The sequence below is a fragment of the Limulus polyphemus genome, unplaced genomic scaffold (genome assembly GCF_000517525.1).
Source record: "Limulus polyphemus unplaced genomic scaffold, Limulus_polyphemus-2.1.2 Scaffold1505, whole genome shotgun sequence".
Taxonomy (NCBI): domain Eukaryota; kingdom Metazoa; phylum Arthropoda; class Merostomata; order Xiphosura; family Limulidae; genus Limulus; species Limulus polyphemus.
The window spans coordinates 217,517-232,466 of record NW_013667115.1 but is presented as its reverse complement, the minus strand read 5'-3'; the positions used below and the strand labels follow the sequence as shown (position 1 = coordinate 232,466).

General features: G+C 32.9%; 1 protein-coding gene across 2 annotated transcripts in view; it reads left to right on the top strand.

The window, feature by feature from the left end:
- The first annotated feature begins 9,034 nt into the window (after positions 1-9,034).
- The window catches only part of LOC106463858 (visual pigment-like receptor peropsin), a 76,873-nt gene continuing 70,957 nt past the window's right edge, over positions 9,035-14,950 (top strand). The window contains exon 1 of one of the 2 annotated variants that reach the window (XM_022391477.1): positions 9,035-9,322. In XM_022391477.1, coding sequence (XP_022247185.1) covers positions 9,172-9,322 — 151 coding nt within the window. In that variant the 5' untranslated portion in view covers positions 9,035-9,171. 2 annotated transcript variants of the gene reach the window in all.

Here is a 14,950-nt window from a genome sequence, read left to right as displayed (position 1 = left end):
TACTCCAGTGTGGTTTGGCCTTATGGTTCGAGCCATTGTCTTGCTGAAATGTGAACTTGCGACCCAGTTTTAGATTCTTGACTAACTCAAGCAGGTTTTCCTCTAGGAATCGCCGTACTTTGCATCTTCCATCTTCCCGTCAATCCTGACAAGTTTCCCAGTCCTTACTGATGAGAAGCATCCCCATAACATGATGCTGCCACCACTATGCTTGACAGATGGGATGGTGTTTACTGAGTGATGTGCTGTGTTGGGCTTGTGCCAGACGTAACGCTTTGAATCTAGACCAAAAAGACCAGTCTCGTCAGACCACAAAACCTTCTGCCACATGTCTGCAGTATCATTTACATGCTTCTTCTCAAATTTCATACGAGATTTAAGATGTTTCCTTTTCAGTAATGGTTTCTTTCTTGCCACTCACCAATACAGGTCAGCTGGGTGTAGGGACCGGGATATTGTCGATGTATGAACAATGACTATCATCTCAGACATGGAACTTTGCAAATCTTTCAAAATCACTGATGACTTCACAGTGGTATCCCTAACCAGTTTTCTGCTTGCCGGCTGCTTAGTTTGGAAGGGCAGCCTGATCTGGGTAGTGACTGGGTGGTATGAAGCACATTCAATTTCTTAATGATGGACTTCACCGTACTCAAATGGATAATCAACGAATTTGAAATTTTCCTGTAACATTCTCTTGGTCTGTGCTTTTCTACCACCTTATCCCTGACTTGTTTGTAAAGCTCCTTAGTCTTCATGATTGGTTCGTTTTATCACTATGTGAGTTGTGACTTGAACAGATGCATTTACTTTGAAGTCAAGTTAAATCACTTTGATTACACACAAACAGAGACCATTACACTAATTTTGTGACCTTTCAAACTAATTTTTTGCTCGTTTGTAATTAAACACAAAGCTACACAATGGGCTATCTGTGCTCTACCCACCACGGGTATCGAAACCCGGATTCTAGCGTTGTAAGTCCGCAGACATACTGCTGTGCCACTGGGGGGCTAATTTTTTTTGCATCTGAAATGATTCAGGGTTGCCGTAGCAAAGGGGTTGAATACTTATTATTATTATTTTTTTGCATCTAAAATGATTCAGAGTTGCCGTAGCAAAGGGGTTGAATACTTATTATTATTATTTTTTTGCATCTGAAATGATTCAGAGTTGCCGTAGCAAAGGGGTTAAATACTTATTTTTCTAAATTTTTTTTTGAAAATCTAACTTACTAACATAATATAAGAGTTTTTTTTAATTTTCTCAGTTTGGAGTAGATTGTGTAGATTCTAAATATATAGTCCCATTTGACAGTTTCATGATTGCAAACTCAGACAACAACAAAATATGGAAACTTTGCAGGAGGGTGTATACTTTTGCAAGACCCTGTATTTACAAGGAATATAGCTTAAAGTTAAATAGATAAGCCATCTATTTTTTTCTGTATATAAGTGTACATTTGCCAAAATGAAATTAGATTTGATGTTAAAACAATAAAAATCTCTATTCTATAAAAAAGGGACATGAAAATTGTACATATCTTACATGTTGTGAAAGGGCACAATTTGGACTTTTGTGTTTTGTTTTATATAGGACTTTAAATAGTTTAACGCTGGCCAAGATATTCACGATAAAAAAGTTTTTTTGGGAAATGTGAACCCCATGTAAGATAAGTAAGTCCACATTGTCTCACGCTGTAATTTAATACAATAATAGTGAAGTTGGGCATTTCGCACGGTGTTGGGTGTCTTGAAAGACAAAACACTCATTTTCCTTCCTTCACTTGGAAATAAAAGTGCTTAGAACCACTTTGAGCATATTGACATGTTATAGTTACACATCATTCAAATTGTTAAGTCCATAAGTTTTTTATATTATATGTATCTGGAATGTGGTTGCGACCGGCATGAAGTGGATACTGGTTTCAACATGATTTAGTTTTAAGGCAATAATATTAACTCCTTTGTTCGAAACTAAAAGGAAAAGAAAGAAAGAAAGAAATGTCCACTAATCATTGAACTTTCTTAAATCTAATCAACAGCTATCAAGCTGAATTTGCAACGCACAAGGTCGAAATGATATTATATTCTTCTTACTAGAAACTTGTATAGGAAAAGTAGAGAAAGATTTGTTAAAATTATTATCAACGTCAGGTGTTTATCCATAATAATTAAAAGTATTTGTGTTAAATTTATTTAATTCAAGTTTGAGTGCCATGATGTTTACATAAGTAAAAGTTTAATTTGGTTTGTTTGTTGTTAAACGTAAGGCTACTCAACTAGTTATCTGTGCTATGCACAACGCTGGTATCGAAACCCGATTTTTAGCGTTATAAGCCATCAAACTTACTACTGAGTCACCAGGAGGCAAAAATGTTTGGAAACTTCAATTACTGTATTTCGGTACGATCGCATCCTTATTGTCTCCCGATGAGACAGCGGTAAGTCTACAGACTTACAAAGCACAAATTCGGGGTTCGATTCCCCGCGGTGGACACAATAGTTAGTCCAATGGGGCTTATCTCTGAAATAAATAAACGAAAAACATTCTTTTCAACGTGTTTTTACTAATTGAATAGCGGTAGGTAATATAGTTTCGAAAAAGAAAATAAATATTAGAAGTAACGCGAGTTAGCATTTTAAAGTATTGGTGTTAAATCTACTTCGTTGTTGTAAATTATTTCTATACTTAAAGTTGTATCCAAAAAATTGATGAACATGAGCCTAGACGGCACGCGATAAATGTTAGATTAAGTTTAGAAGTCTAATATAGCAGTTGGCTTATTAGAATATTTCTTATTTGTGAAGCACAAAGCTGTACAACGGACTATATGTGCGCTGCCTACCGCTGATATCTAAACCAGACTTTTAGCGTTATAAACCCTCAGACTTACTGCTGAGCTACTTTATTAGAATAATTAATAATTTTGATAACATAGCTTAATTATTAAAGTATCTTTGTGGCTCATTATATGATAATTTCAAATCTTTTTAACTTTTTAGATGTATTATCCAGTGTATTTTTTTACATTTAATGTCTTTTTGTTTTTTCTCATCCATGGCGCGCCATGGTTTTGAAAGTTAAACACTGCTAAAATTCAGAGTTGAAAGAAAATGAGTTTATTTGCTATGTTTCACTGAGTTAACTCAACATAATCAAGCAAACCGGTCACTCTAAAATGTTACATTCCAAGTATGTAAAAATATACTTGCTATAAGACATAAGTATTAGGCTTATTATATTTCTTAACACTACATTCCTTATTCAGGCCTTTAGGGTTTTTCAAGAAGACAAATATTGTATAATAATAACTCAATCAAAATATTTCAGCCAAATCCATAGCCAACAACGCGTTTCGCTCAATTCAATACCGGGTTCATCAGGCTGGGATAAAACAAACCCTAATAGACTGAATAAGAAGGTAGTGTTAAAAATATAATAGACCTAATATCAATGTATTATAAAAAGTATGATTAATTATAATTGTGATTCTCCAGCTTGGAAATGACGTTCACACTTTAAAAAACTAAACACACGTGGAACAACAGCACACACAACAATACTGTTTGAATGAAAGAAGAATCACAATTAGTGTAACAAAGAATACGGTTATATTTCGAAGTAATCATTGGAGTAATTAGACATGTAGTAAGACGAAGAGGCAACCATAAATTCTAGAACGTTTCGTTCAACGTTTTGTTTTTGCAACTACTTCAGGAGAGACCTTCTACTTACACTGCTAAACTCAAAATGACTAACAAACTACAGACTTGTTAATTTTGATGCTTGGTCCTTTAGTTACCATAAATAACCTAAAATACTTTAGATGTTTGAATAACATGCGACGTACCGTCACAATACATCATCCGTTATTATTCAGCGGACTAACTGGTTATTTGTCTTGAATAATAAATATTTAGCATCACTAGTACTCTTCTTTCTTCAGACGAAACGAAGTTGGCAGCAAATTCACTGAAAACAAATTTAGTCGGTAAGCCTATTCACGGAGACCATTTTATATAATAGTTCAGCTTTTTTTTTCTAATTGTACCAAATATTGTCGGCTACATTTACATTGGTAAAGAAATTATCACAAATTGTACTGCGTTCAATGTTTTCTAACCACTGGACCGTGTCCAGTACATCACTCTTTCCTTGGTTTTGTTCTATTAGCTGTCCATCTTTTCTTCCTGTATACACTTGTATACGATGTGTCATTATAATAAGCCCAAATCTTATACCATATTTTCCACCTTTGTTTGCATATTGTATGAAGTGGCATCCGCCAAAAAATGGGACCAACTGTTACTCAAAGGTTACATTTTCTGATAGTAGCTGAAGAGTCTGTACCTCTTCTTTGAATATTCGTAATGGATAAAACTTTCTTTTGTTTGCCATTTTAACATTCTTCACCATTATTAAATCGAAGGCATCTCACAAGTTGATGAAATCTTGTGTTAGTTCTTGTGGAAAAATTAATCTGCCGCAGTCCCGATAACAAAGTTGTTCAACTGTTTTGTCTTGTATATATATATAAACACCAGCTAGAATACTCCCCCGAAAAACACAGACAAATATTGTTCGTTAGAAGCCATATACTTTAGTTTTTTTTATTAATACAACTTCTCCTTCCTTTTCGTTCATTTCTTCCACTATGTTGTTCTTCATGAACAGATAGAATACAGATATTATTGTGGCGATATTTCTTCTTTCGTATCTAGTTAAACCTAATATTTTATGCAAACGGATAATCTTCACCCAGTTCTCTACAATCTTGGTATTCTAAACCACTTTGTTTCTTTATCGTTTTATAAATAAATTTTGATGTTCTTTTAGGTATTATCATAATTTTCATTATCAGCTTCACCTTTGTCTGAGTTTGTATCAATATGACATTTTCACAAACAGATAACTGATCATCTTTACTATCAGTACTTAATATAATATATTCATCGCTAATCATTCTATAGAATTGGTAATAATATCTTTAGCCACCACTCTTTTGACACAGGAACTCATTTTCCTCGCTGTAAAAGTTAGTAGAGAAAATATTCATAAGAAGGAAAAAACTGCAATGAATTTTGTGTTAGGTGTGCCAATGACAACCTTTTACACCTTTTACAACCTTTTAACCTCGTACAATATAATGAAATAATAAGTTATTACATACTGCATTACACTGAATGATCTTATGTTGTTGTTGTTTTTTTTTACAACATTGAATGTAAAGAACTAACAAAACAATTATGTAAAATAAGGGGTGAATATGGACTCTACAAAGTTGCAATATTGATTTGTTTTTGTTTATATTTTTTGTCACCCATGTGTTAATTGGAACAAAGTCATGAACCCACAATCAAGTTAGTACATAAACAGTTCAATAAAGTATGTTTTAAAAAAAAAACCTAATGGAGTCAAGGCGCGCTCGGTTATTCTAGTGTTTGTTTTGCTTATGGCAAAGCTGCTAAAGCTGTGTGCCGCCATTCCTAATTTGGAGTACAAACGAATCACCGTGTATTGTAGTGACATTACAAACTTTTTTATTTTTTCATCTTTCAGCAAGATTTCTTTTTCTGGTAAATCCAGTCACCAGTTTATTTTATCTGTGCCAACAAATGTAGACATTCAATCTGTTATGTTATCTCATCTTACAAAGAATTATGGCGACGTCCTGGATATACGATATTTCACAAAAACTTTAATGTAGCGCTGCTTTCAGGTAAGAATAAAAATTACCTGCATTGTGATATGTCTCTTGATACGCTTGGTTGAAGACAACGTCTTCACAGTCATTATATGTATATTGCTGACGAGGGATTTGAGTTCTGAACATGTGACAGACGATCTCTGTGAGAACCCTCACCTTGATGACATTTTATGCATATCTAGTTTACAATAATTATTTCTTGTCAGTATGTTTTTTGTTGACATTGATATTTTGATATCTCTGAATATAAAAAATAGTAATAACGTATCTTGGGGAAGTATCAATTGGTATCCAGATATGTATGTGCATCATTTTGGATTACAAGCACTTGATCGTTTGACAGTATTTTGACAGGTTTTTCCATCAACATTAATCAAGGAAACTTTGTCTGAATCTTGAAAATCCATTAATTACTTCACTGACGTAAATTTCATATACATCCTTTAAGTCACACGTACATAATTATCATACTTAAAAGAGAATATGTGATGGTAAATTTAGAATTAACTCTTGCAAAACTTGTTCAGTATATTTCAAAATGTACTACTTCTAATCACACGTATTCTGCAGAATCGTACAGAAAATAATCGTAATTGATATATAATATCATGCATATTTTCTGTGGTTTATAAGTTTTCTTCGATGTGTATCTGTGGTTTAATTTGTAATTTAACTTTGAACTTCCCAAGCCGTATGAACATTGTACATAGGGTTTGGGATGACGTTTACTTATGAACTGTTGTGCTCAAATTATTGTACTCATGTTATCGTTTGTAAGCTACAAAATTGCAGAATCCGTCTCTAATATTGGCCTTAAGTTAGTGTATAAATAAATGTATATACATACATAATACATAGACATGTACATTTTACAAAACACTTTTTGCTCATGCGCTCATGACTTAAATATTTTTAATTGCAAATACAAACATATCAGGGTTTTTTCCCTATCTTCTCGTTAGAAATAGCGTCGTTTTAAATTTATTATAGTGTTCTTTAACTAAAAATTTAGATAACTTGTCTTTTTAACTTTAGCAATTTGGTAAATTACTCAAATTTTGTAAAAATATACTAGTTTTAATATCGAAGTTTATTTTAGCGTTTATGATTATATATAGAATTTACATCGAATCATCATTGTTTCTTCGATTATAAGAAGTACAAAAACACTGCTACAACGACACAGGATTCAGTAATTTCCATGATGAAGATTTTTTTCAAATAAAAAGAAAAAAGAGGGGTTCAAAAGCTGTTCCTCTCAATAATCCTTCTTTGGATTTGAGATTAATTAAAAATTCATACCCTAGAAAGCATAACAAATGAAGTACATTAACTCTTGCTAATCTTATGATCCGTATTATTAGTTGCAAAAGAGTGTGAAAACCGAATCGCTATTCGTCATTTTACAACGCGATATAACAAGATGAATATATGGTGATATTACAGTGTTTACAACTGTTCTTTATTCAATACACTCTACAACGTAAAACGACATAAGCCCATATATCATCAACGTTTTAACAAACCTTTATTTTCTCACAAGCGAAAATAATTTTATAGCTGCTGCTTTACAGTGATTTAAACGTATGCGTAAGCCATATCTAGCTTTCTATTTTTTGATACCCGTGGTAGGCAAAGCACAGATAGCCCATTGTGAAGCTTTGTGCTTAACTACAAAAACAAACAAAACAACCTCTCCCTTTTTTTCTGACAGAAGTGTAGGATTACCATTAGGATACCGATGGAAGTAACTAAAGAAGCTTATTTTTTAAAACGGATAATGCTTATCGTTATTTTCGTACTGTCCTGAGCAATAGTTACTTTAAACAGTTTATACCCGAGGGGAAAAATTTTATTCTGCCAAACCAATAAGCTATAGCAGCCCTTCAGCTCCATTTTCTCTAAGTCTTGAAGAAAAATTATCCAAATGATATGAACTGAGGGGTTTAATTTAAATATATATATATATTGTATAGATTAAATACAGATTTTTAAACAAGCAACGTTATATGGATATCAGATGTTGATGCATACTGTTATTATAACTGTGTATTGACAGCATTAAAAAAAACAGTAGGTGCGGACATTTTCAATAAACAAGTATAATTTATTAATCAATTCCTGAACCACGATAACCACAGGTGGTCAGTCTGAGGACGGGTTAGACTAAAACACCAATAACATCACCTATATTCAAAATTATTGTCACTGGCATTTCTAGTTTGATCCACTAAACCTTGAAACAGTCTTCAGGTACATTTGCTTAGAAAAGAATACGACAACACCTTTTAGTTACTTAGTTAGTTAGTTTGTTTTTTAAGTTCATGCAAAGCTACTCGAGAGCTCTCTGCACTACCCGGCCCTTATTTTGAAGTGATAGACTAGACTAGAGGAAAGGCAGCTAGTCAACATTACCCACCACCAACGCTTAGGCTACTTTTACCAACGGATGGTTGGATTGATCGTCAAATTATATCGTCCTCAAGGCAGAAAGAGTGATGGGATTCGAACACGCGACCCACAGGTCGCGAGTCAAGCGCTCTAACCAGCAGGCAACATCTATTTTAGAACTTACTACGTTAACTACACCAGGAACTTGGAACGTTAGAAACCAGGGAAGGTTATAAAAGTTATCCAAACATAGTTATAGAAAACACAACAACAACAAAATACAATGTAAACTTGCAAAATAAGATATAATGTTCCCAAATTACTCTCAGGCGAAAATAAAAGAAGACTTGGTAAATGTCTATTGTTAAAAATAATGTCTATTTTAAATCAAAAACATATAATCAACGTTTAAAGAGACTAAACCTAGTGTATTATTTATAAGTTGTAATAAATCCTTATAATTTGTAAACCTTTATTGATATTACATAACTGCATAATATATAAATTCAGCAAGTCATAGATTCTTAGAAATCAACTTATGTTCTCACAAATACGTGCATTTTTTTTTCATTGCAGCTAGATTAATCAAATCTAACAAAACTAATATATCCTTAAACCCTCTTTTCACGAACAATTATATAGAGAACAACTAGCTAGATGAGAGCCAGTTTTAAGTAAGTACCTAATAGTTAATTGGCTAGTTCAAAAGGATGGTCATTAATAGATACATATATGAGGTAATGGTGCACTCCAGACATAAAAAGAGGTCACTTTTAAAAAGGTTTATCAAATTCTACATCAAAACGTACTTTAAGTCCTCTAGGGCATTGCTCAGTAACGAAGCAAACTAAGCCTATTAGTTTTGATTAAAAGAGTAGGTTGATCTTAAATTTGAAAGTCAATTGTTATCTGTATAAGGACTATTGTTATTTTAGAGACACCCAATAGAAATCCTCAAGAAGAGACAAGTGATGTCGTAGAGCACGTGACTTTCATAAGGTTTTAGTGATCGTGGTAGGCTACGAGGCGGTAGATGTGCCAGTCGGGCTTGGTGACAGCAGCGGCAGATCATGGCATCAACCACCGAGCTTGGTTCTGTAGACCTCAATATGTCTCTAGGGGAAACACCTGAATTTCAAGCAGATAAAGACACCTATTTGGTGGACTCAACATTTCCTACATCAACCCACAAAGCTGTTGGAATATATCTCGTTATTGTGGGTAAGATTTCTTCCCAAATTTAATAAATTAACTATTCTTTTCTGGCGGTTATGCTAGATTTTTTTTAAAAAAGGTCAATTTGCGATTGGTAAGTCGCAAATATTCTGAAACTATCACTCAGTTGATTTTACTAATTTACGTATTATTTGACAATTGAAAACACCAAAATTCTTAAGAAAGGCTACTTCTAAAAGAAATCAAGAGGCTAATATGTGATTAGTTAAACTTATAAAAAACATAATGACTTTTACAGTTTACCTTTTAAACCTCCCTGGCGTTACGAAAAGACTATTTCCCTAGTGATGTTTACTATTTGTTATAAATAGAAGTTAATCTAAGTTGAATCATTAATTCTTGAAAATTTTCTATTCTGTTATTATTATTTGTTACTTCCAATTTAACCTTGAAAGTTTGAATAACGTCGTAGTTATACTGTGAATTATTCAGGAATGCAATGAGAACATAAAACAAACCTTTCACAACAAGTGGCTACAGATGTAAATAGTATCAGCGTTATATAACACTTAGTCACGTGACTGTGAGTTTCAGTCAAGTCAATTTCAAGCAACGTATGTGTAAACTAACTTTCGTTCCAATTTACGTTAATTTAATATGCACATCTTTTCTTCACATCCACTGGGTAGAGCAACGAAACATCATTAATGAATGGTGTACTACCTCTGTATGGTAAAAAACCCTTTCCCGGTGTATCGAGTGAAGCCTGGCTATCTTATCGCCTTTCCATAAATGTAAACGATTACTCATTTTATCCATTTATCCACTACATTTTAATACTTTTTTTTTGTTGGTATGCGTTGTACGTCCAACAGACGAAAACAGCAACACAATACATTACTAATAGTAGAAGATACTACCATTAATATATGTATGCAAAAATTATGTAAATTATGTTGGATGTTTGTTTTGTGGGTGTGGTTTTTCCCCCTCTCTCCAGAAAATTACATTTAATCATATTTCATCTAAGGTCTGGATATGCTGATAAAAATTCATGCTGTCCTTCCTTTTGAGGTAATTTGTTTTATAAAAAATTGTGTAGCTTTATAAAAGTATATATATATATATATACAACAAAATGATACAACCTACTATAGACCCTACCTTACAAAATAATTTAGGTTGCTAGTATATAAAGATAAAGTTACATGCATTTTAAGATTAGGCATGTAGTGTATTCTGTAGAGTAAATTATGACTAGCAGAAGCACAAACTGAGGCGATAAAATAAACCATATGTTTACAAAAATCAGAAATGAAGTTAACGTTGTACGGATCAGGAGATTCTGGACTCAGATGAGCTGATATTAAACTAGAGTATCACTCTCCTCCCATCCATTTCGTTACTTATGGAACTCTCTCTTTAGTCATTGACGCTCAAAGGGTTCTAGATTTGGCCCAAGCTATATTAATATTTATGCCTCCCGTAAGTTTCATTTTCATGAGAATAAGGTGTACATTGGACCTCTTTCTCCCCCCATGAGCGTTGTTTTTAAATGATTGTACTTGTGTTTTTTCTAGCCGATCTTATACTTTCCTCCATGATCGATGACACCAATATTTATGGAGATGTGATTTATAAACGTGCAGCCACTACAAGCGCGCCGCGAATGTGTGTAGTTTGTTTATACACACAAGTGGCCCTTTTCAGACCACGTCCAAGAATGGGAATTAATGTTTTCCATTTACGTCACAACAATATCACTAATTGCGTCTGTTATGCTACTTGGTTTTTCCCATCCAAAAATAAGGGATGTTGTATTCTCAAGTAACCAAAATGACCCACCTATGGAAAAGATCGCTGCCTACTTTTAAATAGTATGCTTAACTGTACAGAGATCTTTCTTACGAGAAGGTAAATATGATATCATAGGTGAATGACTCAGAACAATAGATAAGTAGGGTGAAAGGAACTCATCTACTTCTTTGACCAACGTTGTTTTATAATTAGATCTACATAAACTTGTATGCATAGTATTTTTGAAAGAAAATGTAAACTTTAGAATTAAATAAGATGATTAGAAAACATCTAATATACCTGCATATTATAAATGTCACATAGATATAAGTATGGCTCCATGTGTTGTATTATTGTTAGGTGATCTAAACAATTAGCGAAGTCTACTACACAAATATTTCGCACCACGAAGACACGCGTATGACCCAATTAGGCTTATAATTCCTTGTTTGCTATAACTAGTGATGAAGCCAGCTACAAGTGTTCTGAATATCCAATACCCACATCTACATCTAGTCACTTTAATTTCAGTGTGATTAAACTATTTCTTCATAAACTCATCTTCTGATTGTTTTAACTCATCATATGATAAAGATTTCTTATTGCTAAAAATTTACTGCTTACTTCTAAGTAGACTGAGAATATGGCTACAGCTTTTATTTGAGCTCGATATATACTCATATTTGATTTTTTCAAATTTCATATTCGATGTTTTTCGTTTTTGCCTTGAATTAAATGACTGGTTTGTTTGTTTGTTTTTGTTTTGTTTTTAGACACAAAATTTCGAATTTCACGTACCATTTAAAATATTGGAAAAATGTGTATAATAATTTTCACACACAATTATTATTAAAAAATCCTTCTCAATAAGAAGATCTAACCCTAGAAAACATTATTCGTATCGTTTAAAATATTGTTTCTGGTATAAAAACTTGTTTAAACGCTTTCTACACAGTCAGATTATCGAGGCAGTCTCAAATATAAATGTTGCAGAAATGAATTTGATATCATGAACTACAGCAAATTATAGCTTCCTATCAAACCAAGCACGAGTGTGAAAAGGTATAACAATGGATAAGTATTTGATAAGATGATTGTGTCTGTAATAGTAGTACTGATAAGTATATCAGCCCTACACAAACCTGATTCAGATTTATGTGAGATCCATTTAATATTTCAAGAAATACTATAATAAATTCAACAAAACACATCTCTAACAAATATATAATTACGTACCCTAGTTGGCCACGTTTTTTGGAACGAAACACTTGAATCTTATTGTTAAATATTACACTATCTGAAACGTGACTCTTAAGTACCAGACAACTTGTAATAACATTTGCAAATAACCTTTACCACTAAAGGCAGCATTGAACTACTGCACATGTGCAAAAAAGTCACAAAATCTACACAACATAACTTGTGGTAATGAACTACGATGTTGGTCGAAAATTGGGAACATAAAACATTACTTCTGTTTTATGACTATAATAAAATGGAACTTAGGTATACCATACAAGGCCATAGAAAAGCAATGTGGAGTATTGCAGCCTCTTTATATTATAATACTTTTGTAATTTTGCGCCCACTAATAAAGTACAAAGTAATTATGTGTTTTGTACTGTTTACTAACAATGTCATTCTCTCCACACATCTGAACAAGGCATGTGTAGGGCTGATATACTTATCAGACTTACTAGTACAGCTAAGATTATTAGAGTGATTTTAATGAAAATGATTGTTTACTTACCATTAGTGATGAAGGGTATTGCAAATTACTGGAGAAAAAGATATGGCAGAGTGGTCGAAATACACTGAGAAATATTCCTTCAATCGTTAAGTTCCTTTTTCCCTAGCTACCTATTGTTCCGTTCACGTGTTATATCACATCCAAATTATCGTGCAAAATATTTCTGTAACGTTGAACATATTATGTACAACTGGATAGTGATCACTTCCACTGGCAGTTAGGTGATACCCTAAGGATGTAACATCCTTATTTTTCGATGGGAATAACCAACAGTCGCGTGAGTAGTGCAGATGTCATGAGGAGAATTTTATTTCCATGAACATAATACTATGTTTTATCAATCTAGAACAGTTCGTCAAACAGTCCAATAAATATTCTGTCTCTCATGCATTCATCTTATAGTTGATTGTTTTTATGAATTAAATAAAGATTGTTTTCTTTTGTTTACATATTGTATCCAGTCTCTTATATGCTTCAAACTCAAATAAAGTCAGAGAATTATGATTTGCTCCTTAATACATTTTCTGTGGAACCACATGTTATTCTACGGAACCTATCCAGTTACTTTCAAGGGAAATCAGCGCACTTGAAAATACTACATACATAAACGAAGTATGCAGTTTCATGCAAACAAAGGAGGTTTTTTACTTCCCTCCCTAATCGGCGTCCCCCTAAGATAAGCTCTTACTATCCGCGGCTAAGAAACATATCTCTTCAAAAAATAGAAATAGTCGGCGTATATTGTATAAAATTACCAATGCGGTAATATATACCGCAAACTTTTAACGAAAGTTTAACACAATGCCCGCAAACTTTTCACGAAAGTTTAACACAATGTCCGCAAACTTTTCACGAAAGTTTAACACAATGTCCGCAAACTTTTCACGAAAGTTTAACTCAATCTGTGCACGGTTATTTGAGGATAACATTTTCTTCATTTGAGTAAAGCTTCTTCATTTAGAAGCGTCAAAGGAAATGACATCGTTCACTAGGTCGTGTGTGTTTTGATATATTTGATGTACTACGCTATTCGAAGGAAAGATTTGTGTGACTGATTTCAAAAGAGTTTTTTTACTGTAATTAATATATAATAGAAAACAGGAGTAAAAAAGGCATCTATAAGTTTTCTGTGTAGTAAAAGTAGTCCAACTTTTAATCATAAAAAGCAAATCAGTTGAATCTTAACTATAAAGTAGCAACACAAATTGACCTTAAGCCAGTGAATAATAAAACGAGTCAAGCGTTTGTCATGACCGTTAGTCATATCGAAATAATAAAGTAATATGACTGTTAATCTTAATTTTTTTAATAAAATAAACTTATCTTTAGTCAGTGAGTAGCCAAATAAGGTAACTGTCGATCGTTAGTCAGAATACAGTAAAATGAGTTGAAAGTTCGCTAGATATTAATCAATAATTCGGTCTTTAGTTATATAATATTTAAAGATGAGTCAACCAATTGTCATATAATAGCCAGAATTAAATCGATTGAATAAGTTGTGTTTTAGTCAACGATAAATTGACAGCCTCATATAATTGTCAAAATTAATCAACCATCATTCATCTAATAGTCCAAATATGACATAATTCATACCTTAAATTATTATTATTCCAGTAAAATGGAGCAGGCTTCAAGCATTCTTATAATAAAATAACAGAAAAAATATCTCCCGCGGTATGTCTGCAGACTTACAACGCTAGAATCCGGGTTTCGATAGCCGTGGTGGGTTGAGCACAGATAGCCCTTTGTGTAGCTTTGTGCTTAACAACATAAAAATATCAAAATTTAAATAGTAATGATGAAAATCTTTGATTTTAAATTCCTAATATTAACAACTAAGTAAACCATAGACTACTTAGTTGTTGAAAAATTATTAACAGGAAATGCTGACACACGCATTTCAAATAACCACACTGTTTAGAAGGTTCATATCTGGAATATAAGAGTGAAATTTTACATAAAAGACCAAAAAATCTGTAACTTGTAACTTCAGGTTGGTTTCCAGATATTCAAATTTATTTTCATTACTTTCTCGAAACAATATTAGCGAACACGCCAATTACGATGTTTATTTAAGTTATCTGTGACTAGATATTAGGTCGTCAAGAAATTAATGTCCCGTTTTG